The sequence below is a fragment of the Rutilus rutilus genome (assembly GCF_951802725.1).
Source record: "Rutilus rutilus genome assembly, chromosome: 21".
NCBI lineage: Eukaryota > Metazoa > Chordata > Actinopteri > Cypriniformes > Leuciscidae > Rutilus > Rutilus rutilus.
Window position 1 is genome coordinate 12544232 of NC_140226.1, and position 24250 is coordinate 12568481.

A 24250-nucleotide genomic window follows, 5' to 3' on the forward strand; every position below is an offset into this window, starting at 1 on the left:
TATATCAAAGGAGCAATTTGGCCTCTACAAATAGAGCAATATGACCAGGATGGCTGAGTAGTTAAGGCGTTGGACTTAAGATCCAATGGACAAATGTCCTCATGGGTTCAAACCCCACTCCTGGTAACAGTGATCTATTCTAGCAAGAAGTAGTTCAAGATTGCTGCTTTATATTATAAAGACAATATAATTTTGAATGTATATCAAAGGAGCAATTTCGGCATCTACAACAAGCTCAAAGCGACCAGGATGGCCGAGTGGTTAAGGCGTTGGACTTAAGATCCAATGGACAAATGTCCTCGTGGGTTCAAACCCCACTCCTGGTAACAGTGATCTTTTCTAGCAAGAAGTAGTTCAAGATTGCTGCTTTATATTATAAAGACAATATAATTTTGAATGTATATCAAAGGAGCAATTTGGCCTCTACAAATAGAGAAAAATGACCAGGATGGCCGAGTGGTTAAGGCGTTGGACTTAAGATCCAATGGACAAATGTCCTCGTGGGTTCAAACCCCACTCCTGGTAACAGTGATCTATTCTAGCATGAATTAGCTCAGGAAGGCTGCTTTATATTATGAAGAAGAGATCAATTTGAATGTATATCAAAGGAGCAATTTGGCCTCTACAACTAGATCAAAGCGACCAGGATGGCCGAGTGGTTAAGGCGTTGGACTTAAGATCCAATGGACAAATGTCCTCGTGGGTTCAAACCCCACTCCTGGTAACAGAGATCTATTCTAGCAAGAAGTAGTTCAAGATTGCTGCTTTATATTATAAAGACAATATAATTTTGAATGTATATCAAAGGAGCAATTTCGGCATCTACAACAAGCTCAAAGCGACCAGGATGGCCGAGTGGTTAAGGCGTTGGACTTAAAGGGATACTCCACTTTTTTCGGAAATAAGCTCATTTTACATCTCCCCCAGAGTTAAACAGTTGAGTTTTACCGTTTTAGAATCCATTCAGCCGAACTCCGGGTCTGACGGTACCACTTTTAGCATAGCTTAGCACAGATCATTGATTCTGATTAGTCCAGTAGCATTTCTTTCAAAATGACCAAAGAGTTTCAATATTTTTCCTATTTAAAACTTGACTCTTCTGTAGTTAAACCGTGTACTAAGATCGACGGAAAATGAAAAGTTGCGATTTTCTAAGCCTATATGACTAGGAACTACTCTCATTCCAGCGTAATAATCAAGGAACTGTGCGGCTGTACCATGAGTGCAGCAGGCGTAGTGATATGACGCAGCGCCTGAAAATAGGTCTAATAGGTTAGACAAACTTAGTCCCGGTCACGTTGGAAGAAGTTACCGAGCTGGGGACTATTTTCAGGCGCTGCGTCATATCATTACGCCTGCTGCACCCATGGTACAGACACACAGTTCCTTGATTATTACGCTGGAATGAGAGTAGTTCCTAGCCATATCAGCCTAGAAAATCGCAACTTTTCATTTTCCGTCGATCTTAGTACACGGTTTAACTACAGAAGAGTCAAGTTTTAAATAGGAAAAATATTGAAACTTTTTGGTCATTTTGAAAGAAATGCTACTGGACTAATCAGAATCAATGATCTGTGCTAAGCTATGCTAAAAGTGGTACCGTCAGAACCGGAGTTCGGCTGAATGGATTCTAAAACGGTAAAACTCAACTGTTTAACTCTGGGGGAGATGTAAAATGAGCTTATTTCCGAAAAAAGTGGAGTATCCCTTTAAGATCCAATGGACAAATGTCCTCGTGGGTTCAAACCCCACTCCTGGTAACAGTGATCTATTCTAGCAAGAAGTAGTTCAAGAATGCTGCTTTATATTATAAAGACAATATAATTTTGAATGTATATCAAAGGAGCAATTTCGGCATCCACAACAAGCTCAAAGCGACCAGGATGGCCGAGTGGTTAAGGCGTTGGACTTAAGATCCAATGGACAAATGTCCTCGTGGGTTCAAACCCCACTCCTGGTAACAGTGATCTATTCTAGCAAGAAGTAGTTCAAGATTGCTGCTTTATATTATAAAGACAATATAATTTTGAATGTATATCAAAGGAGCAATTTCGGCATCTACAACAAGCTCAAAGCGACCAGGATGGCCGAGTGGTTAAGGCGTTGGACTTAAGATCCAATGGACAAATGTCCTCGTGGGTTCAAACCCCACTCCTGGTAACAGTGATCTTTTCTAGCAAGAAGTAGTTCAAGATTGCTGCTTTATATTATAAAGACAATATAATTTTGAATGTATATCAAAGGAGCAATTTGGCCTCTACAAATAGAGAAAAATGACCAGGATGGCCGAGTGGTTAAGGCGTTGGACTTAAGATCCAATGGACAAATGTCCTCGTGGGTTCAAACCCCACTCCTGGTAACAGTGATCTATTCTAGCATGAATTAGCTCAGGAAGGCTGCTTTATATTATGAAGAAGAGATCAATTTGAATGTATATCAAAGGAGCAATTTGGCCTCTACAACTAGATCAAAGCGACCAGGATGGCCGAGTGGTTAAGGCGTTGGACTTAAGATCCAATGGACAAATGTCCTCGTGGGTTCAAACCCCACTCCTGGTAACAGAGATCTATTCTAGCAAGAAGTAGTTCAAGATTGCTGCTTTATATTATAAAGACAATATAATTTTGAATGTATATCAAAGGAGCAATTTCGGCATCTACAACAAGCTCAAAGCGACCAGGATGGCCGAGTGGTTAAGGCGTTGGACTTAAGATCCAATGGACAAATGTCCTCGTGGGTTCAAACCCCACTTCTGGTAACAGTGATCTTTTCTAGCAAGAAGTAGTTCAAGATTGCTGCTTTATATTATAAAGACAATATAATTTTGAATGTATATCAAAGGAGCAATTTGGCCTCTACAAATAGAGCAAAATGACCAGGATGGCCGAGTGGTTAAGGCGTTGGACTTAAGATCCAATGGACAAATGTCCTCGTGGGTTCAAACCCCACTCCTGGTAACAGTGATCTATTCTAGCATGAATTAGCTCAGGAAGGCTGCTTTATATTATGAAGAAGAGATCAATTTGAATGTATATCAAAGGAGCAATTTGGCCTCTACAACTAGATCAAAGCGACCAGGATGGCCGAGTGGTTAAGGCGTTGGACTTAAGATCCAATGGACAAATGTCCTCGTGGGTTCAAACCCCACTCCTGGTAACAGAGATCTATTCTAGCAAGAAGTAGTTCAAGATTGCTGCTTTATATTATGAAGAAGAGATCAATTTGAATGTATATCAAAGGAGCAATTTGGCCTCTACAACTAGATCAAAGCGACCAGGATGGCCGAGTGGTTAAGGCGTTGGACTTAAGATCCAATGGACAAATGTCCTCGTGGGTTCAAACCCCACTCCTGGTAACAGAGATCTATTCTAGCAAGAAGTAGTTCAAGATTGCTGCTTTATATTATAAAGACAATATAATTTTGAATGTATATCAAAGGAGCAATTTCGGCATCTACAACAAGCTCAAAGCGACCAGGATGGCCGAGTGGTTAAGGCGTTGGACTTAAGATCCAATGGACAAATGTCCTCGTGGGTTCAAACCCCACTTCTGGTAACAGTGATCTTTTCTAGCAAGAAGTAGTTCAAGATTGCTGCTTTATATTATAAAGACAATATAATTTTGAATGTATATCAAAGGAGCAATTTGGCCTCTACAAATAGAGCAAAATGACCAGGATGGCCGAGTGGTTAAGGCGTTGGACTTAAGATCCAATGGACAAATGTCCTCGTGGGTTCAAACCCCACTCCTGGTAACAGTGATCTATTCTAGCATGAATTAGCTCAGGAAGGCTGCTTTATATTATGAAGAAGAGATCAATTTGAATGTATATCAAAGGAGCAATTTGGCCTCTACAACTAGATCAAAGCGACCAGGATGGCCGAGTGGTTAAGGCGTTGGACTTAAGATCCAATGGACAAATGTCCTCGTGGGTTCAAACCCCACTCCTGGTAACAGAGATCTATTCTAGCAAGAAGTAGTTCAAGATTGCTGCTTTATATTATAAAGACAAGATAATTTTGAATGTATATCAAAGGAGCAATTTCGGCATCTACAACAAGCTCAAAGCGACCAGGTTGGCCGAGTGGTTAAGGCGTTGGACTTAAGATCCAATGGACAAATGTCCTCGTGGGTTCAAACCCCACTCCTGGTAACAGTGATCTATTCTAGCAAGAAGTAGTTCAAGATTGCTGCTTTATATTATAAAGACAATATAATTTTGAATGTATATCAAAGGAGCAATTTGGCCTCTACAAATAGAGCAAAATGACCAGGATGGCCGAGTGGTTAAGGCGTTGGACTTAAGATCCAATGGACAAATGTCCTCGTGGGTTCAAACCCCACTCCTGGTAACAGTGATCTATTCTAGCAAGAAGTAGTTCAAGAATGCTGCTTTATATTATAAAGACAATATAATTTTGAATGTATATCAAAGGAGCAATTTCGGCATCTACAACAAGCTCAAAGCGACCAGGATGGCCGAGTGGTTAAGGCGTTGGACTTAAGATCCAATGGACAAATGTCCTCGTGGGTTCAAACCCCACTCCTGGTAACAGAGATCTATTCTAGCAAGAAGTAGTTCAAGATTGCTGCTTTATATTATAAAGACAATATAATTTTGAATGTATATCAAAGGAGCAATTTCGGCATCTACAACAAGCTCAAAGCGACCAGGATGGCCGAGTGGTTAAGGCGTTGGACTTAAGATCCAATGGACAAATGTCCTCGTGGGTTCAAACCCCACTTCTGGTAACAGTGATCTTTTCTAGCAAGAAGTAGTTCAAGATTGCTGCTTTATATTATAAAGACAATATAATTTTGAATGTATATCAAAGGAGCAATTTGGCCTCTACAAATAGAGCAAAATGACCAGGATGGCCGAGTGGTTAAGGCGTTGGACTTAAGATCCAATGGACAAATGTCCTCGTGGGTTCAAACCCCACTCCTGGTAACAGTGATCTATTCTAGCATGAATTAGCTCAGGAAGGCTGCTTTATATTATGAAGACAATATAATTTTGAATGTATATCAAAGGAGCAATTTGGCCTCTACAAATAGAGCAAAATGACCAGGATGGCCGAGTGGTTAAGGCGTTGGACTTAAGATCCAATGGACAAATGTCCTCGTGGGTTCAAACCCCACTCCTGGTAACAGAGATCTATTCTAGCAAGAAGTAGTTCAAGATTGCTGCTTTATATTATAAAGACAAGATAATTTTGAATGTATATCAAAGGAGCAATTTCGGCATCCACAACAAGCTCAAAGCGACCAGGTTGGCCGAGTGGTTAAGGCGTTGGACTTAAGATCCAATGGACAAATGTCCTCGTGGGTTCAAACCCCACTCCTGGTAACAGTGATCTATTCTAGCAAGAAGTAGTTCAAGATTGCTGCTTTATATTATAAAGACAATATAATTTTGAATGTATATCAAAGGAGCAATTTGGCCTCTACAAATAGAGCAAAATGACCAGGATGGCCGAGTGGTTAAGGCGTTGGACTTAAGATCCAATGGACAAATGTCCTCGTGGGTTCAAACCCCACTCCTGGTAACAGTGATCTATTCTAGCATGAATTAGCTCAGGAAGGCTGCTTTATATTATGAAGAAGAGATCAATTTGAATGTATATCAAAGGAGCAATTTGGCCTCTACAACTAGATCAAAGCGACCAGGATGGCCGAGTGGTTAAGGCGTTGGACTTAAGATCCAATGGACAAATGTCCTCGTGGGTTCAAACCCCACTCCTGGTAACAGTGATCTATTCTAGCATGAATTAGCTCAGGAAGGCTGCTTTATATTATGAAGAAGAGATCAATTTGAATGTATATCAAAGGAGCAATTTGGCCTCTACAACTAGATCAAAGCGACCAGGATGGCCGAGTGGTTAAGGCGTTGGACTTAAGATCCAATGGACAAATGTCCTCGTGGGTTCAAACCCCACTCCTGGTAACAGAGATCTATTCTAGCAAGAAGTAGTTCAAGATTGCTGCTTTATATTATAAAGACAATATAATTTTGAATGTATATCAAAGGAGCAATTTCGGCATCTACAACAAGCTCAAAGCGACCAGGATGGCCGAGTGGTTAAGGCGTTGGACTTAAAGGGATACTCCACTTTTTTCGGAAATAAGCTCATTTTACATCTCCCCCAGAGTTAAACAGTTGAGTTTTACCGTTTTAGAATCCATTCAGCCGAACTCCGGGTCTGACGGTACCACTTTTAGCATAGCTTAGCACAGATCATTGATTCTGATTAGTCCAGTAGCATTTCTTTCAAAATGACCAAAGAGTTTCAATATTTTTCCTATTTAAAACTTGACTCTTCTGTAGTTAAACCGTGTACTAAGATCGACGGAAAATGAAAAGTTGCGATTTTCTAAGCCTATATGACTAGGAACTACTCTCATTCCAGCGTAATAATCAAGGAACTGTGCGGCTGTACCATGAGTGCAGCAGGCGTAGTGATATGACGCAGCGCCTGAAAATAGGTCTAATAGGTTAGACAAACTTAGTCCCGGTCACGTTGGAAGAAGTTACCGAGCTGGGGACTATTTTCAGGCGCTGCGTCATATCATTACGCCTGCTGCACCCATGGTACAGACACACAGTTCCTTGATTATTACGCTGGAATGAGAGTAGTTCCTAGCCATATCAGCCTAGAAAATCGCAACTTTTCATTTTCCGTCGATCTTAGTACACGGTTTAACTACAGAAGAGTCAAGTTTTAAATAGGAAAAATATTGAAACTTTTTGGTCATTTTGAAAGAAATGCTACTGGACTAATCAGAATCAATGATCTGTGCTAAGCTATGCTAAAAGTGGTACCGTCAGAACCGGAGTTCGGCTGAATGGATTCTAAAACGGTAAAACTCAACTGTTTAACTCTGGGGGAGATGTAAAATGAGCTTATTTCCGAAAAAAGTGGAGTATCCCTTTAAGATCCAATGGACAAATGTCCTCGTGGGTTCAAACCCCACTCCTGGTAACAGTGATCTATTCTAGCAAGAAGTAGTTCAAGAATGCTGCTTTATATTATAAAGACAATATAATTTTGAATGTATATCAAAGGAGCAATTTCGGCATCCACAACAAGCTCAAAGCGACCAGGATGGCCGAGTGGTTAAGGCGTTGGACTTAAGATCCAATGGACAAATGTCCTCGTGGGTTCAAACCCCACTCCTGGTAACAGTGATCTATTCTAGCAAGAAGTAGTTCAAGATTGCTGCTTTATATTATAAAGACAATATAATTTTGAATGTATATCAAAGGAGCAATTTCGGCATCTACAACAAGCTCAAAGCGACCAGGATGGCCGAGTGGTTAAGGCGTTGGACTTAAGATCCAATGGACAAATGTCCTCGTGGGTTCAAACCCCACTCCTGGTAACAGTGATCTTTTCTAGCAAGAAGTAGTTCAAGATTGCTGCTTTATATTATAAAGACAATATAATTTTGAATGTATATCAAAGGAGCAATTTGGCCTCTACAAATAGAGAAAAATGACCAGGATGGCCGAGTGGTTAAGGCGTTGGACTTAAGATCCAATGGACAAATGTCCTCGTGGGTTCAAACCCCACTCCTGGTAACAGTGATCTATTCTAGCATGAATTAGCTCAGGAAGGCTGCTTTATATTATGAAGAAGAGATCAATTTGAATGTATATCAAAGGAGCAATTTGGCCTCTACAACTAGATCAAAGCGACCAGGATGGCCGAGTGGTTAAGGCGTTGGACTTAAGATCCAATGGACAAATGTCCTCGTGGGTTCAAACCCCACTCCTGGTAACAGAGATCTATTCTAGCAAGAAGTAGTTCAAGATTGCTGCTTTATATTATAAAGACAATATAATTTTGAATGTATATCAAAGGAGCAATTTCGGCATCTACAACAAGCTCAAAGCGACCAGGATGGCCGAGTGGTTAAGGCGTTGGACTTAAGATCCAATGGACAAATGTCCTCGTGGGTTCAAACCCCACTTCTGGTAACAGTGATCTTTTCTAGCAAGAAGTAGTTCAAGATTGCTGCTTTATATTATAAAGACAATATAATTTTGAATGTATATCAAAGGAGCAATTTGGCCTCTACAAATAGAGCAAAATGACCAGGATGGCCGAGTGGTTAAGGCGTTGGACTTAAGATCCAATGGACAAATGTCCTCGTGGGTTCAAACCCCACTCCTGGTAACAGTGATCTATTCTAGCATGAATTAGCTCAGGAAGGCTGCTTTATATTATGAAGAAGAGATCAATTTGAATGTATATCAAAGGAGCAATTTGGCCTCTACAACTAGATCAAAGCGACCAGGATGGCCGAGTGGTTAAGGCGTTGGACTTAAGATCCAATGGACAAATGTCCTCGTGGGTTCAAACCCCACTCCTGGTAACAGAGATCTATTCTAGCAAGAAGTAGTTCAAGATTGCTGCTTTATATTATGAAGAAGAGATCAATTTGAATGTATATCAAAGGAGCAATTTGGCCTCTACAACTAGATCAAAGCGACCAGGATGGCCGAGTGGTTAAGGCGTTGGACTTAAGATCCAATGGACAAATGTCCTCGTGGGTTCAAACCCCACTCCTGGTAACAGAGATCTATTCTAGCAAGAAGTAGTTCAAGATTGCTGCTTTATATTATAAAGACAATATAATTTTGAATGTATATCAAAGGAGCAATTTCGGCATCTACAACAAGCTCAAAGCGACCAGGATGGCCGAGTGGTTAAGGCGTTGGACTTAAGATCCAATGGACAAATGTCCTCGTGGGTTCAAACCCCACTTCTGGTAACAGTGATCTTTTCTAGCAAGAAGTAGTTCAAGATTGCTGCTTTATATTATAAAGACAATATAATTTTGAATGTATATCAAAGGAGCAATTTGGCCTCTACAAATAGAGCAAAATGACCAGGATGGCCGAGTGGTTAAGGCGTTGGACTTAAGATCCAATGGACAAATGTCCTCGTGGGTTCAAACCCCACTCCTGGTAACAGTGATCTATTCTAGCATGAATTAGCTCAGGAAGGCTGCTTTATATTATGAAGAAGAGATCAATTTGAATGTATATCAAAGGAGCAATTTGGCCTCTACAACTAGATCAAAGCGACCAGGATGGCCGAGTGGTTAAGGCGTTGGACTTAAGATCCAATGGACAAATGTCCTCGTGGGTTCAAACCCCACTCCTGGTAACAGAGATCTATTCTAGCAAGAAGTAGTTCAAGATTGCTGCTTTATATTATAAAGACAAGATAATTTTGAATGTATATCAAAGGAGCAATTTCGGCATCTACAACAAGCTCAAAGCGACCAGGTTGGCCGAGTGGTTAAGGCGTTGGACTTAAGATCCAATGGACAAATGTCCTCGTGGGTTCAAACCCCACTCCTGGTAACAGTGATCTATTCTAGCAAGAAGTAGTTCAAGATTGCTGCTTTATATTATAAAGACAATATAATTTTGAATGTATATCAAAGGAGCAATTTGGCCTCTACAAATAGAGCAAAATGACCAGGATGGCCGAGTGGTTAAGGCGTTGGACTTAAGATCCAATGGACAAATGTCCTCGTGGGTTCAAACCCCACTCCTGGTAACAGTGATCTATTCTAGCAAGAAGTAGTTCAAGAATGCTGCTTTATATTATAAAGACAATATAATTTTGAATGTATATCAAAGGAGCAATTTCGGCATCTACAACAAGCTCAAAGCGACCAGGATGGCCGAGTGGTTAAGGCGTTGGACTTAAGATCCAATGGACAAATGTCCTCGTGGGTTCAAACCCCACTCCTGGTAACAGAGATCTATTCTAGCAAGAAGTAGTTCAAGATTGCTGCTTTATATTATAAAGACAATATAATTTTGAATGTATATCAAAGGAGCAATTTCGGCATCTACAACAAGCTCAAAGCGACCAGGATGGCCGAGTGGTTAAGGCGTTGGACTTAAGATCCAATGGACAAATGTCCTCGTGGGTTCAAACCCCACTTCTGGTAACAGTGATCTTTTCTAGCAAGAAGTAGTTCAAGATTGCTGCTTTATATTATAAAGACAATATAATTTTGAATGTATATCAAAGGAGCAATTTGGCCTCTACAAATAGAGCAAAATGACCAGGATGGCCGAGTGGTTAAGGCGTTGGACTTAAGATCCAATGGACAAATGTCCTCGTGGGTTCAAACCCCACTCCTGGTAACAGTGATCTATTCTAGCATGAATTAGCTCAGGAAGGCTGCTTTATATTATGAAGACAATATAATTTTGAATGTATATCAAAGGAGCAATTTGGCCTCTACAAATAGAGCAAAATGACCAGGATGGCCGAGTGGTTAAGGCGTTGGACTTAAGATCCAATGGACAAATGTCCTCGTGGGTTCAAACCCCACTCCTGGTAACAGAGATCTATTCTAGCAAGAAGTAGTTCAAGATTGCTGCTTTATATTATAAAGACAAGATAATTTTGAATGTATATCAAAGGAGCAATTTCGGCATCTACAACAAGCTCAAAGCGACCAGGTTGGCCGAGTGGTTAAGGCGTTGGACTTAAGATCCAATGGACAAATGTCCTCGTGGGTTCAAACCCCACTCCTGGTAACAGTGATCTATTCTAGCAAGAAGTAGTTCAAGATTGCTGCTTTATATTATAAAGACAATATAATTTTGAATGTATATCAAAGGAGCAATTTGGCCTCTACAAATAGAGCAAAATGACCAGGATGGCCGAGTGGTTAAGGCGTTGGACTTAAGATCCAATGGACAAATGTCCTCGTGGGTTCAAACCCCACTCCTGGTAACAGTGATCTATTCTAGCATGAATTAGCTCAGGAAGGCTGCTTTATATTATGAAGAAGAGATCAATTTGAATGTATATCAAAGGAGCAATTTGGCCTCTACAACTAGATCAAAGCGACCAGGATGGCCGAGTGGTTAAGGCGTTGGACTTAAGATCCAATGGACAAATGTCCTCGTGGGTTCAAACCCCACTCCTGGTAACAGTGATCTATTCTAGCAAGAAGTAGTTCAAGATTGCTGCTTTATATTATAAAGACAATATAATTTTGAATGTATATCAAAGGAGCAATTTGGCCTCTACAAATAGAGCAAAATGACCAGGATGGCCGAGTGGTTAAGGCGTTGGACTTAAGATCCAATGGACAAATGTCCTCGTGGGTTCAAACCCCACTCCTGGTAACAGTGATCTATTCTAGCAAGAAGTAGTTCAAGAATGCTGCTTTATATTATAAAGACAATATAATTTTGAATGTATATCAAAGGAGCAATTTCGGCATCTACAACAAGCTCAAAGCGACCAGGATGGCCGAGTGGTTAAGGCGTTGGACTTAAGATCCAATGGACAAATGTCCTCGTGGGTTCAAACCCCACTCCTGGTAACAGTGATCTATTCTAGCAAGAAGTAGTTCAAGATTGCTGCTTTATATTATAAAGACAATATAATTTTGAATGTATATCAAAGGAGCAATTTCGGCATCTACAACTAGATCAAAGCGACCAGGATGGCTGAGTGGTTAAGGCGTTGGACTTAAGATCCAATGGACAAATGTCCTTGTGGGTTCAAACCCCACTTCTGGTAATGAATGTCAACTCTTGAATGAATTAATGCAGGGAAGCTGTTTTATCTGATAGAGATTAGAGAAAGCATACAGTATTGCCTTGTGTGTTCAAACCCCACTCTTGGTAGCAAAGAATTCAATATGGTAAAGAAATGTATGTGCTTAGTTATAAGTTATAAGTTATAAGTTATAAGTCTTGCTTGTAAAATGCAAGGATTTTTCAAAGAATGTAAAATCTCAACATGTTCTACCCGTAAATAAAACAGATGGAGTAGCATACCTTTGGGAAAGTACCCAGAGGTTTTAGGCTGAAATGTGATTAATGAGCTTCTACCACTGTGCCCTTGAGTTAGACAACCGACTTCAGGTTGTTACAGCAGGAATGGGCATTTAGTAAAAAAAAGAAGAAGACCATTTTGATTGCTCCCTTTATGTCTAGTGAACTGCAAACTGGAATCCTCCTGAGCTCTAGGAGACTATTGCATGCAGCAATCAGAGCACAGCTTTACGTATGGGACGTGCTGTTGTTCTGCTCTAAAACTGGAGCCAAGAAAGGTTGCGGGATCATTTAAGGTAGGAAATGGATTGTCCTGAGGCAGTCTGAGGAACACAACATATATAATTAAACACAACGAGAGGAAGGGCTGTATGTTGTTTTGACAGACTAATTAAAATTTCTCTTCCATGGGGAAAGGAACTCTACACTTCGTACTATCCACATAAAACCGAATAAAGCCTCAAGCAACATAAGGGCTTAATTTATCAATAGAGATGTGACTGCTTCTATTAAAGTGTCACATCATTGAGAAATCAATTATTGCTTTATTATTCATTAAAATGCCTATGCTGTTTGTGGAATTGAGTGTGTTTGCCTAATTATCCTAAAATGGCAATAAGTGTCAACTGCAAAGTCTTTCACCCCAGGGATTGTACACAGATATATTTCATCTGGTGAAAAGGAGAGCGGTTTGTCATTACCAGCAACATCGATCGTTCATTTTACCTCTTACATGACTCTCAAAGCTTCACTTTTGACAAGACGGCCTGATGTTTACGATCATATGTTTAAATCGTCATTATGCATATTTCTTTAATCTGCAAAATAGCTCATCTAGAAAAGCATTGTGCGTAACCTCTAGACAGTTAAGTTTAAAATAAGCAAATAAAAATGACTTACTGAACAACCTCATTACATGATTCCACAATGTGTTTTTCGCCGTAACTTACCTCCCTGTTCATCCAGCATAACCAAAGTTCTGATACCAGCATCTTTACTCTAATCCACCAAGAATGGCAAAGCAAGAAAAAAGAGGAAATAACAAACAAATGAGAGAAGCCTAAAGGTGAAGATGACATTCACATATATTCAGATCAGATATAAGATGATAAAAGAACAGCAGGGAATAAAAGAGTCTCGGCAGAGGACAGACAGTAGCCCGCAGCTTTATCACAACTATTGAAATTCTTCACAAGTGTTTTTTTTTTTTTTTTGGCAGGAAATTAAAAGAAGGCAACGAGGTGGCAGACAGTACAGAGCTAAAATTAGTTCAGAATTGTAAACAGAGCACTGGATTGAACTCTGAAGGTACGAGAGGATGTGTGTGCAATATGACGAGTTCTCTGAGGCACACGCTGTTCTATTGACCCAAATAAAACAGCTGATTATCTTATTCCGAATCCCACAACACCTCATTATTGTAACTAGATTATCAAGCAGTGCAGCGGTTATAGCACCAAGTAGACATAAAGGGAATCTCTTCACATGCAATTTAAACATTTTTACTTCATTTAGTCAAATATCCCCACTCATCAACTCGTTTTATAGTAATAATAACAGGTATGTGCTCAGCATTTAATCAAAGTGACATGTGGCATAATGGAAACTGGAAGCACCTAATATGAAATCAGATGCAAGTACCTGATGGAAGCATTATATTTGTTCAGCACTGCTGAACTTTGAAGTTCATTAGCAACCCAAGTATGCAATTTTCTTTCAACAACGGCTAAACGGAGCGGGGGAATGATTTGTTCAGAAATTTGGATAACCAATTTCAAGATTTAATTTACTACATCTGGTACTGTTTTCAATAACCATCAATATACAGACCAAATATACTACATACACTAGCATTCAGCTATAGGATCAGTAATTTATTTATTTTTGTTTAAAAGAAATGGATACTTTTATTCAGCAGGGATGCATTAAATTGATTGAAAAATACAATAAAATCTTTGTAAACACATTGCTGCAAAAAAATCCATTTCAAATAATTGTTATTTCTATTCAACAAAAGAACTGAAAAAATGCTTTCAACATATACATTTTTAAATATTAATATAGAAAACATATTTTACATTTATTTTAATGTTTAAAATGTTTTTAAGTTATTATAATATTTCACAATATTACTGTTTTAATTTATTTCTGATCAAATAAATGCAGCATTGTTGAAAATAATATTATATATATATATAACATACTGACATAATTTTATATAATTTGTCCATTATAAAATACGCAGAAAACCTTGTGAAAATAAATAACAGCAAAAACAGATAGAGGCCAAGTGCAACTAGTATAATTGTGAAATAATGTGATCTTTGTATAATTTCTGCATACATTTTGTACATTGTTTTGTCATTTTTTTGCGCAGTCTGGTATATTTGTCATTGCTTTTGGCCTTATATAATATTTATTTTTTCCGTCTTTTGCATTTGGCCATAAATAAAGTATATTCTACTATTACGTGTGCGAGCTCCACTCTTTGCTGAACTTTAAAAAATAAATAAAATAAACCATATGATTTATATATTTTCAGGTAAAATCAGGTTTCTGGTCTTTATAATGCCAAACCAACCACAATCTTTTCTGAACAGTATCTCCTCTCCACATGTGGGGTCAGGGGTTTTTGATCCCTATTAGACACTAGAAAGACTCATTTTCTCTCCTGTGTCTCGACACTGCCCTATCAGTTACACATAGATGGAGTTTCTCTGAAATCATTATTGATTTTTATCACAGAGCGGAAATTTGGTGCTATTTCACTGTCTCGACTTCTGACCTTCAGAGGCCATGAAAACAAGCAGCGAAACAACCTCTTAGTAAAAACAGCTTTTCACATACAGCCAAACTGAGCTTGAATATGTGATCACTGTGTATAATTTCCAGTTTATTGCTATCACTCAGTTAACTCAATATCTTACCTCTTCGACCAGCTGCAGCATGCGGCGAGTACTCTCCAAAGACTGTAGAAAGAAAAATATACTTATTATTACTCACAATAACCTCAACAGTTAATACAACCCTGCTTGTTGTATGGGTTTTCATATTGTTATTTGAATGCAATGTGTTGAGGCACCACAGTTGATACAAGGCCATAATGTTCATTATGTCAGTTCCGACAGCATGTTACTAATGGCTGCCAAGTTCAGACTGAACTGAATGTACAGCCATTTCCTTCCTTCCTGTTCCTTCAAAGAAAGCTCAAGATAGTATTATCCACTCATGAATATTTAAAGCTCTCCCATTCCAGTCCAGTGTATATATCTGAGCTGAAGAAATATGACTGCGCAGCGCCACAGGACGCTCAATAGCAGGCTAGGATAAAAGATCATTATTGTGATCTCTATTTTCTTTTTTAAGAGCTATCATTAAGCGTCATACCATATATCATATGGAACCATACACCACCTAGTCATTGTGAGGCCTTGAAGGTGAAGTGTGTAGTTTTTTTTCATGTTTTTAATGTATCCAAACTATTCAAAGACACACACAATACTCAAATATATACCTCAAACTGACTGTTTGTCAAAGAGCAAAATTGCAACAAATGTAACATCATGGCAAGAACAAAATGCATGCAAAATTGGAAATACAGGTGTGTGAACACAGTGCACTTCGCTCTGAAACCCGGCACAACAAACTAAGCTATACACCTATTTAAATAAATCATAGCCTTTTGCCGTGTGATAAGTGCACTAAGCTATATCGCAAATTCGTTTTATGTTCGATTGACAGATGCTTTGCCAAAGCAATGGCGCAAAACACAACGTTAGTGATCTTTAGGTTCATTACGAAACTGTGGCGGGACAGATTAGTCAATGTAATTAATAGGAAACACTGATTCATCATTGTAATTTTAAACAGAAATAGACATTCAATATAGAGTGCAATAAAGCAGTATAATTATTCTGTATACTCACCTGTATGAGCGTCCTTAAATTTGTGCTTTGTCATTGATGCAGATAGTGTTTTATCTTTGGTTTGCATAGATTACATAACAAAAGCGTAACCTTTACTAGTCAATTAATGTGAAATATCAACAATAGATGGTGGTAATGCACAATTTTAGTTTGCGATCTCGTCAGAAGAAGACACTGCACTTCTTTAAAAAATTGCAATTCGTCAAAACACAAAACGGAATTTAGCTTTTGGTCGCGGTACATCGCTACTTGCTGGAAAAAATTGTTGGTTACCGACGAAGCAACTGAGATACAGTTAAGCTACTGAAAAATTTAGTTAAGTTAGTAGCGTCACTACTTGTGGTTAGCTATTCCCCAACACTGTCAAGCAGTGTTAAAACAAAAATTATATTATTTTTGGATTGATTGAGATAAAAAGTGCTTTCTTAAAGGAATAGTCCATGCATAGAAAAAAGTCCATACAATGAAAGTTAATGGGGTCCAATGTAGAGTTGTCAAAAGTACCGACTTCAGTACCAAACCGGTACTGAAATGTAAAAAATGTGACGATACCAGCATTTCCCTCTAGCATTTTGAACGCTGTCGAACGGATTCTTAAACACCTCTGATTGGACATTGTGTTGACGTGCTCAACATATATGTCTCTGATTGGCTACAATGATCAACTCTTCAAAAACATGTTGTCTTTGACACTCTTCATTGAGAGCTTACACAGATACAGCCGGGAGCGTTCGAAAGCGGCGTCTACGAGTGGATCCGTCCATCAGCGGATATATTAGGGATCCGCTGATAGACGCCTGCTTTTGAAACGCTCCCGTGTGCATCCGTGTAAGCGCTCAGTGAAGAGTGTCAAAGATGTCATTGTTGGTAATTGTAGCCAATCACAGGCATATATGTTGAGCACGTCAACACGATGGCCAATCAGAGGTGACAACCTCTCAACACTTTTTGATAACTAGTCCAATGGGTACAATAAATTCTTGAAAATATCTTCACCTGTTGCATACCAGTTTGGAGCGACATAAGGGTGTGAGTAAACGATCACAGAATTTTTATTTCTGGGTGAACTGTCTGGGCCATGTTAATAAAAATCCCATGTGCAATACTATTTGGATGACATGGTTAACCCTCCCACATGGAGTTGTGTGTCAAAGTTCTGATTGTTCAGCAGGAGGCCAGTGTGATTAAAGGTCTATCAAAGCCGGTGCAGAACCCCCACTGGGCAGGTGCTGTGAGGGAGGCCGTTTCTGTCTGAAACGAGTGCGGTGTGGAGAACCTCTCGCTGATTCCTGAATTCTCGCTGAACCTCTCACTGCTTCTGGTAACCAAGCAGCCTCCCCTGCTCCATGACAAATGGATGAGCAGTCTTAATATAGACGCTTCTTTTTGCACAAAACGGATTTATTAATTCATGGATGCTCTTTAGAGTGTTTCAGTCTTCTACTGAACGTCTGGAAGTCACGGTGTGTTCATTCTCCTTCACGCTGGGACAGGTCTATTTATATACAGATGCTGTCATATTAAGGGTTTATTTTTAGACCTGCGTCGCCCATGGAGGTTGAAGGTGTACTTACCTCATCGCCCAGCTGATCAGCTCTGGCCTGCATGTCCGAAAGCTCATTGCGCATGTCGGAATCGTCTGCCATGGCTGTGGAGGGATGAGGTACTCGCCTCTAATTGGGAAGTGTAGCTCTTACTTGAAGGCTGGAAAAGAGATGAAAAATGCTGTGTGTTAGGCTATGTCAACAAATACACACCAAAACGATTACTCCAGATGTATCTGGTACAGCAGTGCACAAAAAAGTTCAATAACATATTGCTGAATGAATAATCAGAATTTATAAGTGACTCACACAGAGCAATGAACATCTGCATTTTATTCCATTTCTATTTGAAGACAATGATAGGGCAGGCATTGCGTGGCAGTCAATATATTCAGATTGACTCATCAATTCAAGAACTCGGGTTTCATAACGCTCACGAGAGAGAGAGATAGAGAGAGAGAGAGAGAGAGAGAGAGAGAGATATCCTGGAATATGTGTAATGAGGATTGCATTATAAATTCATTACTACTACCAAAAATAGGCTACTGCAGCCCAGTCAACATAAAATCAAAACTGACCATATTCATTTTCTAAAAGCACATTCCTGATCATATTGTGCACAATTCATTGGTGAACATTATAAAAAAAAAAAAAATGTCTTTGTAATATTTAATCCAACTGTAACAACTTGCTCTGCCTATGAAACAACTTTCATTTTGGCTGATGTCACCAATATGATATCCATCTAATCATTTTATGCTGGATCAAATTAAGCACCATCCTACATAGTCTAAAAATACATCTGATCACAGATATGAAATGGGTCCTGAGTACCTTTTAATGTTGACTTGAAAGACAAATGCCCTATCTAGACTGACCACAGGGTCATTTTAAAGAGTGTTCGCAGAAAAAAATATACAAATGTCACAAGCATCTATGTTAAGGGTCTTGAATGCTTTCATAAATGCCACAGTGTGTCTCATGTACCATGGAGATTATTTGCGTTTTCACTGAAACTAGAGCACAAACATATAAAGATGCTTTTATAATCTAGTTTAAATGCAGAAAAGCATTGGATACAAGTGTGTAATGTTGGCTACAGCATCATCTTGGCATCCTGGCACTGGCATGTTTCCCTTATATTCCTCATTTCCTGGCACGGAAGATGTTTGATCCGCCTACTGTTGATCATCATATGGACCAATCAAAGATTTTGTCAAGATCTTCCACCTAAGTATAGAATGTGTCTCTTTAAAGTCACCATAAAATCAAAAGGTCAATTCTTGTGTTTTTATGGAATATTGCAGTATCTATTATAAATGATACATCCGTGCACATCATTATTTTTTTCAAATGCATGTGCTCTTGTAATCTTTAAACAAAATACTGGTGATGTGTTTACTGACGTGAGGGCGGGGCAACCTGTCACTCACATGAGATCAGCCAATAGCAAACCACAACAATCCAACCATCTAATCAATTCCAGATGGACAAAATCAAGTACCACCCTACATTTCTTTTCTTGTTCGAGAAGCCGTTTCACTCGGATATTCATCACAATAAGGAAGAAAAGACTATTGCAATATCGGTTTCATGCCAATAGAGGCAATATATTACAGTTCATTTATGCATTCAACACACATTTCTATCCAAAACCACTAATAATGCTTTAAAATGAGTCATTTGATGACCTTAGCATTGCTAGCATTTTGCCAGTTTAGCTACAGTAACAACAGTCAACACTTTTTTTTGTCCGCTTGGATGGTGCCAAGAATTCCAGGCAATGTTACTTTAATCAAGTGTGAGTTGGCATCAAGTCATGTAAATATATTGCCAGAAATCTGCTGTAACTGCTGCCGGTCCTCTCTGTCATTAGGCATTCGTCCTGTGCCAACTGGAAAAGGCAGCAGACCTCTGATACTCCATCTTCTCCCTGGCTGCTCTATATATCTCTCTCTCCGCTCCAGTGGTGAGAGGTCCAGAGAAATCATGAGTAATTAACTTACTCTATTCTCTATTATAGGACAATTAGATTAAACTAAAGAATCACATTCATACAGAGCGTCAAGCCGGAAGGCTGCTGATCTGCTGCATGAGGCTGTATATCAAGCGACAAGAATACTTTTTGTGCGCAAAAACAACAAAAATAATGACTTTATTCCACTATTCATTTCCTTCTCTCTGGGCCACAGCGCGTCTGTGTTGTACGTCACACGCATCACACACATGACCAGCGTCGGCCAATAGTGAGCCTACGTGGTGACGTGTAACACAGACGCGCTGCGCAAAAACACTACGTGAACCAACTCGAGGCCCAGAGAGAAGGAAATGAATAGTGGAATAAAGTCGTTATTTTTGTTTGTTTTTGCGCACAAAAAGTATTCTCGTCGCTTGATATACTTAAGATTGAGCCACTGTAGTCACTTGGACTATATTAACGATCTCTTTAATACATTTTCTGGGCCGGCAAGTTTCGGTCACCTAGAAGTCTATGGAGGAGAGAGACAGCTCTCAGATTTCATCAAAAATATCTTAATTTGTGTTCCGAAGATGAACGAAGGTCTTACGGGGTTGGAACAACATGAGGGTGAGTAATTACTGACAGAATTTTCATTTTTGGGTGAACTAACCCTTTAAGGACCTATCAGCCTGCGCCATTTAGAGTTTCATGACAGAACTAGAAATTTTTTAAGCTGTCAGCCTCCTCTAACATTCATGCAACGATTAAAACCAAATTCCCTTTAGGTAAGTCATTTCACTCGGCGGCCATCTTTGAAACGCTTCTCGGGCAGCTTTTTCAGCCATGCGAGTACAGCTCCTATCTCTTTGAATGGGGAAACATCAAATTCTCCAAAAGCTGTTCACCAAGCGTACAAATAAATGTCATATTTGAAATCAAATCACTAATGAAATCTGACAACAACTGTCTCATAAATTTTGTTACTTAATTCTCAAATCATGACGGAAAGAACCCCAGCATTTTTCAGGCTGGACCAGCCAACGTGCATGTGCAGTCATAAGCGCATGTCTCAGAACACTGACTGTTTATAGCATCCAGAGCTTCTGCAGTGATGCGATGACTTTACCAATGGGCGCTTGACTCTTTAAAACTCGATCAGCTCCGTTCATGAGGCTCAGCCGCCTCCTCTGACGAAGCACTAGTGGAAATTAATAAACTACCTCTATGTTTTATGATAGTATAGCTGCCGTCCTTTTAAAATCCATATTTTATTAGTGCTGTTATGCTATTTTGCTCAATGTTATTGAACGAATCTGTAGAGTGACTCATTCATAACACTCAGTCGCTCACCTTATGTTGTAATGATCACAGAATCAATCAGCAAACTGAATCTGAACAAATGTTTTTGTTGAACCGAATCAAACTATTCATTCAAAGTCACTGGAATTAATCAAAATCCCCACGACTAGGCTTTCCTGGGATGTGCAGTAGTTTGGTAATCAAGGATGTGCCAGGCCCTTCAGTAAAGTCCCTCGTGGAATCAACTCTTGATTCTCAATGCCTCAGAACTGATTCTTTTTGGGATTGACTCTCAGATTTACTAAAATGTAAATCATTTTAAAGCATTATTAAAGTTTCAAGTACAAAAAACACATTTAGGGAATAGATTACTTTTAATAGTTCAGAATTTATATTAATCTGGACGAACTCAAAGGCATGTTAATATTTGCATGGCAAGAAAACAGACAAATCTATAAAAGTGGAAATAGGTCAGTCTATATGGAGCACATATAGTATTAAGATTCCCACTCCCTGTGTCATCCTCAAAAGCTATTTCTTGTTCCAGTTCTTTCTATGGAAGCTGTTATAAAAGAATCATTTGTGAAGAAACCTCAAACTGCCATGTCTCACACTTCCACCATCACACTGGAAATGTAACGCCTCAAAAAGTAATCGCCAAGACTCCTCAAGTGCCAATTACGTTCCGAAAGAGCCACATCTTAAGGGGGGAAAATGAAATTTCTTACAATACTTACAGCAGTCACTAAAGATATACTGACAGACTTTCATTCATCTACAGCACATGAAAATGATGGCTCAGGAATGAATCTAAAAGCATCCAGAAGCCTAGAGCAAAGTTTGTCATTGTGATTTTATAATGTGTGAGGATGCTGAGGTCAAGCCCATGATGTGCTACGCAGACTGATTTCTATGTGGCAGAGGCTGAAATCTTCTGTCGGTAAGAGCAGTGAGCGGTAAGAACTATTTTTGCTACATGAGTCGACAGATATTTAATGTTTCATGGCCATAAAACAGCATGGAGTGCAGCGCATGAAAAATGAATTACGCTTTTATTTTGTTCTTTTGCGAGTGCAGTGAACGGCATTTGAAACTAATTGTTGGGATGTGGTTTGTATATCCGTCACCATCTAACACAAAATAATGAAATATTTTTCAGACGTTAGAGCAAAAATAATCACAAACTCCCTAGAGAGTGTGCCATGGTGTGTGCTTTTCTTTCTGTAGAAAACACCTCAGTTCAGTAAAACCATATTTTTTTGTTGTCCATCCCTGTGCTTCCTGGAGAGAACAACAGTACTTGCCGGTTATTTAAAGCACTCTTGTTAAACTTGACATTTACGACTAACAGTTAAATTTGAAGGTCACAGGTGACCTTGTCCAAACACATCATTGACATAGGCTGTGTTCAGAATCTCTTGCTGTTTCTGGATTATACAGTGTACTGCGCACAATATAATACCTGGATCACATACTACATCTCTTTCTTTAATTATTATGCACTTGGATTATTGTACTGGCAAGAACTGACATTTTTATACAAAACTGGATGAATAATGCAACATAACCATTTTTACTTTCCAGAATTTGACGTCACTTTCTGAATCAATCCTGCAACATGCTGAGTTTATGTGGCAACAAAGTAGCATAGCACTGTTTGAAACATTTATCACTGCTATGTTATTTCACAAATGCTTTTAACCCCTTAACTGTCACCCCCTTTTTGAGAATGGACATTAAAATGCACTATTCAAGCTTAAATGGTTGTAATTCAAGAATGCTTTGGAGTATAGACTTAAGTTTGGTCTTGTTTTAAAGGGAAAAAATAGCAGATTATTGCTGAAAAATTTAAGTATGAAAAAGTTATGGAAGTTTAAATTTACATTAAATCAAATATAATTTATTTAATATTTTTTCTTTTATATAAAATATATATTTTACAAAATAGTTTTACTATAAAATTACTATAAAATCAAAGCCATATATCTAACGAAGTTGTGTTCTAAATTTGAAGTTGATATCACAAAAATTTAAGTTCCCATGAGGTTTTGTTTAGGCGTAATACCGGAAATAGCCACCGGGTGACATTGAATTCCATTGAATTTAATTGTATGCATTCTGCCATAACAAATTAATAAATTTCTGTCCAAATAACACTTCTGTCACAAAATATGGAACCTTGAGACTCAGACCTTTCTGACAATATGTGTTTTGTCAAGATTAGAAAAGATTTTGATCATAAATTATGAAACATAATGATGCCCAAAAGGGGAGGAGCCTGATCAAATAATTTAGAGTACTGTTTCTATGGTAACGCAATGTCCAATTTCAAAATGGTTTTCACAGGATGAATTCTGAGATCGTAAGCTTTCAAATGTTACCTAATTTATGACAACTCCTAAAATATGTAATGTAATAAAAAAAGCGATAAAAAGGATAATATTATATTTTAGAGGATAATATATATATATATATTATAATTTTTAAAGGATAATATAATTTAATAATTTTTTATTGACAAATACTAGATTATATGTTATATTACGAACTTTTAGCATGAAAACCAACGTTTCAATTATTAAAAGTGTGTGCGTCAACTTTTTGTGACAAAGGTCAAAACTGTAGATTTTCTGAGGTGCACTCTTGTCATAAATTCATCTATTTCTGTTCCTACATAATTTCTAACAAAAAACAGGGCTAAAATATCTATTTAGGAGCCTTAGACCTTTCCAACGATTTATAGTTTGTCATGATTAGGTTAGGATTTAATTGTAATGTATTGAAGTAAACTTAAACGTCCCGCTAGCAGGACGGAATACATACCGTTCAAAAGTTTAAAACATTTTTTATTTTTTTATAGAAAATTCTATTTTTATTTTGAGCAAGGATGCATTAAACTGATTAAAAGCGACAAGAAATACATTTATATTGTTACAAAAGATTTCTTATTCAAATAAATGCTGTTCTGTCGTGACAACTCTCTGAGTGTTTGACATGGTGATGTATTTAAAAGTGTTGATAAGTTTGGCCTTGGCAGAATTGAGCAAGTACAGGAATTGCTACTGCCAATACACACAAGACACGCTGCTGTGAGAAAGTAAGAAATGCTGCTTCTGTATAGCGTACATGAATTACCCGTAACAGATCTATACAGGTGGAGCTGGGGAAGGTGGAGGGTTTCTGAAAGTGCACTGCAACTGATACAGCAAATGCTGACCAAGCATTTAAAGATTGAGTAGTGAGCTCATTGGCTACTGATACAGCAGGAACCAATCAGCTGTGCCCTATAGAGAATGATGTGGTTGCAAGCAGATTGAGTTTAGGACCTATCAGCCTGCGCTATCTAGAGTTTCATGACAGAACATTGTATGTCTTTTTGAACGTTCTATTCACTGAAGAATCCTAAAAAATGTATCACGGTTTCCACAAAAATATTAAGCAGCACAACTGTTTTCAACATTAATAATAATAAAAAATATATATTTAAGCACCAAAATCAGCTAATTAGAATGGTTTCTTAATTAGAATTAGAATAGTTTCATAAACTACCTTTTAAAATATATTAAAATAAAAAATAATTTATTTTTTAATTGTCATAATATTTTACAATATAACGTTTTTTTTTTTTTTTTAACTGTATTTTTGATTAAATAAATTCAGCCTTGGTAAGCTAACAGACTTCTATTAAAACATT

The 24250-nt window shown here is 38.4% G+C and overlaps 1 protein-coding gene across 2 annotated transcripts in view; it reads right to left on the bottom strand.

Annotated features, from left to right (window-relative positions):
- Positions 1 to 24250, bottom strand: part of snap25b (synaptosome associated protein 25b) — a 55508-nt gene that overhangs the window by 15273 nt on the left and 15985 nt on the right. For both annotated transcript variants that reach the window (XM_084393109.1, XM_084393110.1), the window contains exons 2-4: positions 17328 to 17457; positions 14755 to 14796; positions 12778 to 12826 (exon numbers count right to left, since the gene is read on the bottom strand). In XM_084393109.1, the coding sequence (XP_084249235.1) occupies positions 12778 to 12826; positions 14755 to 14796; positions 17328 to 17399 (163 nt within the window). In that variant the 5' untranslated portion in view covers positions 17400 to 17457. The remainder of the gene's footprint in view (positions 1 to 12777; positions 12827 to 14754; positions 14797 to 17327; positions 17458 to 24250) is intronic.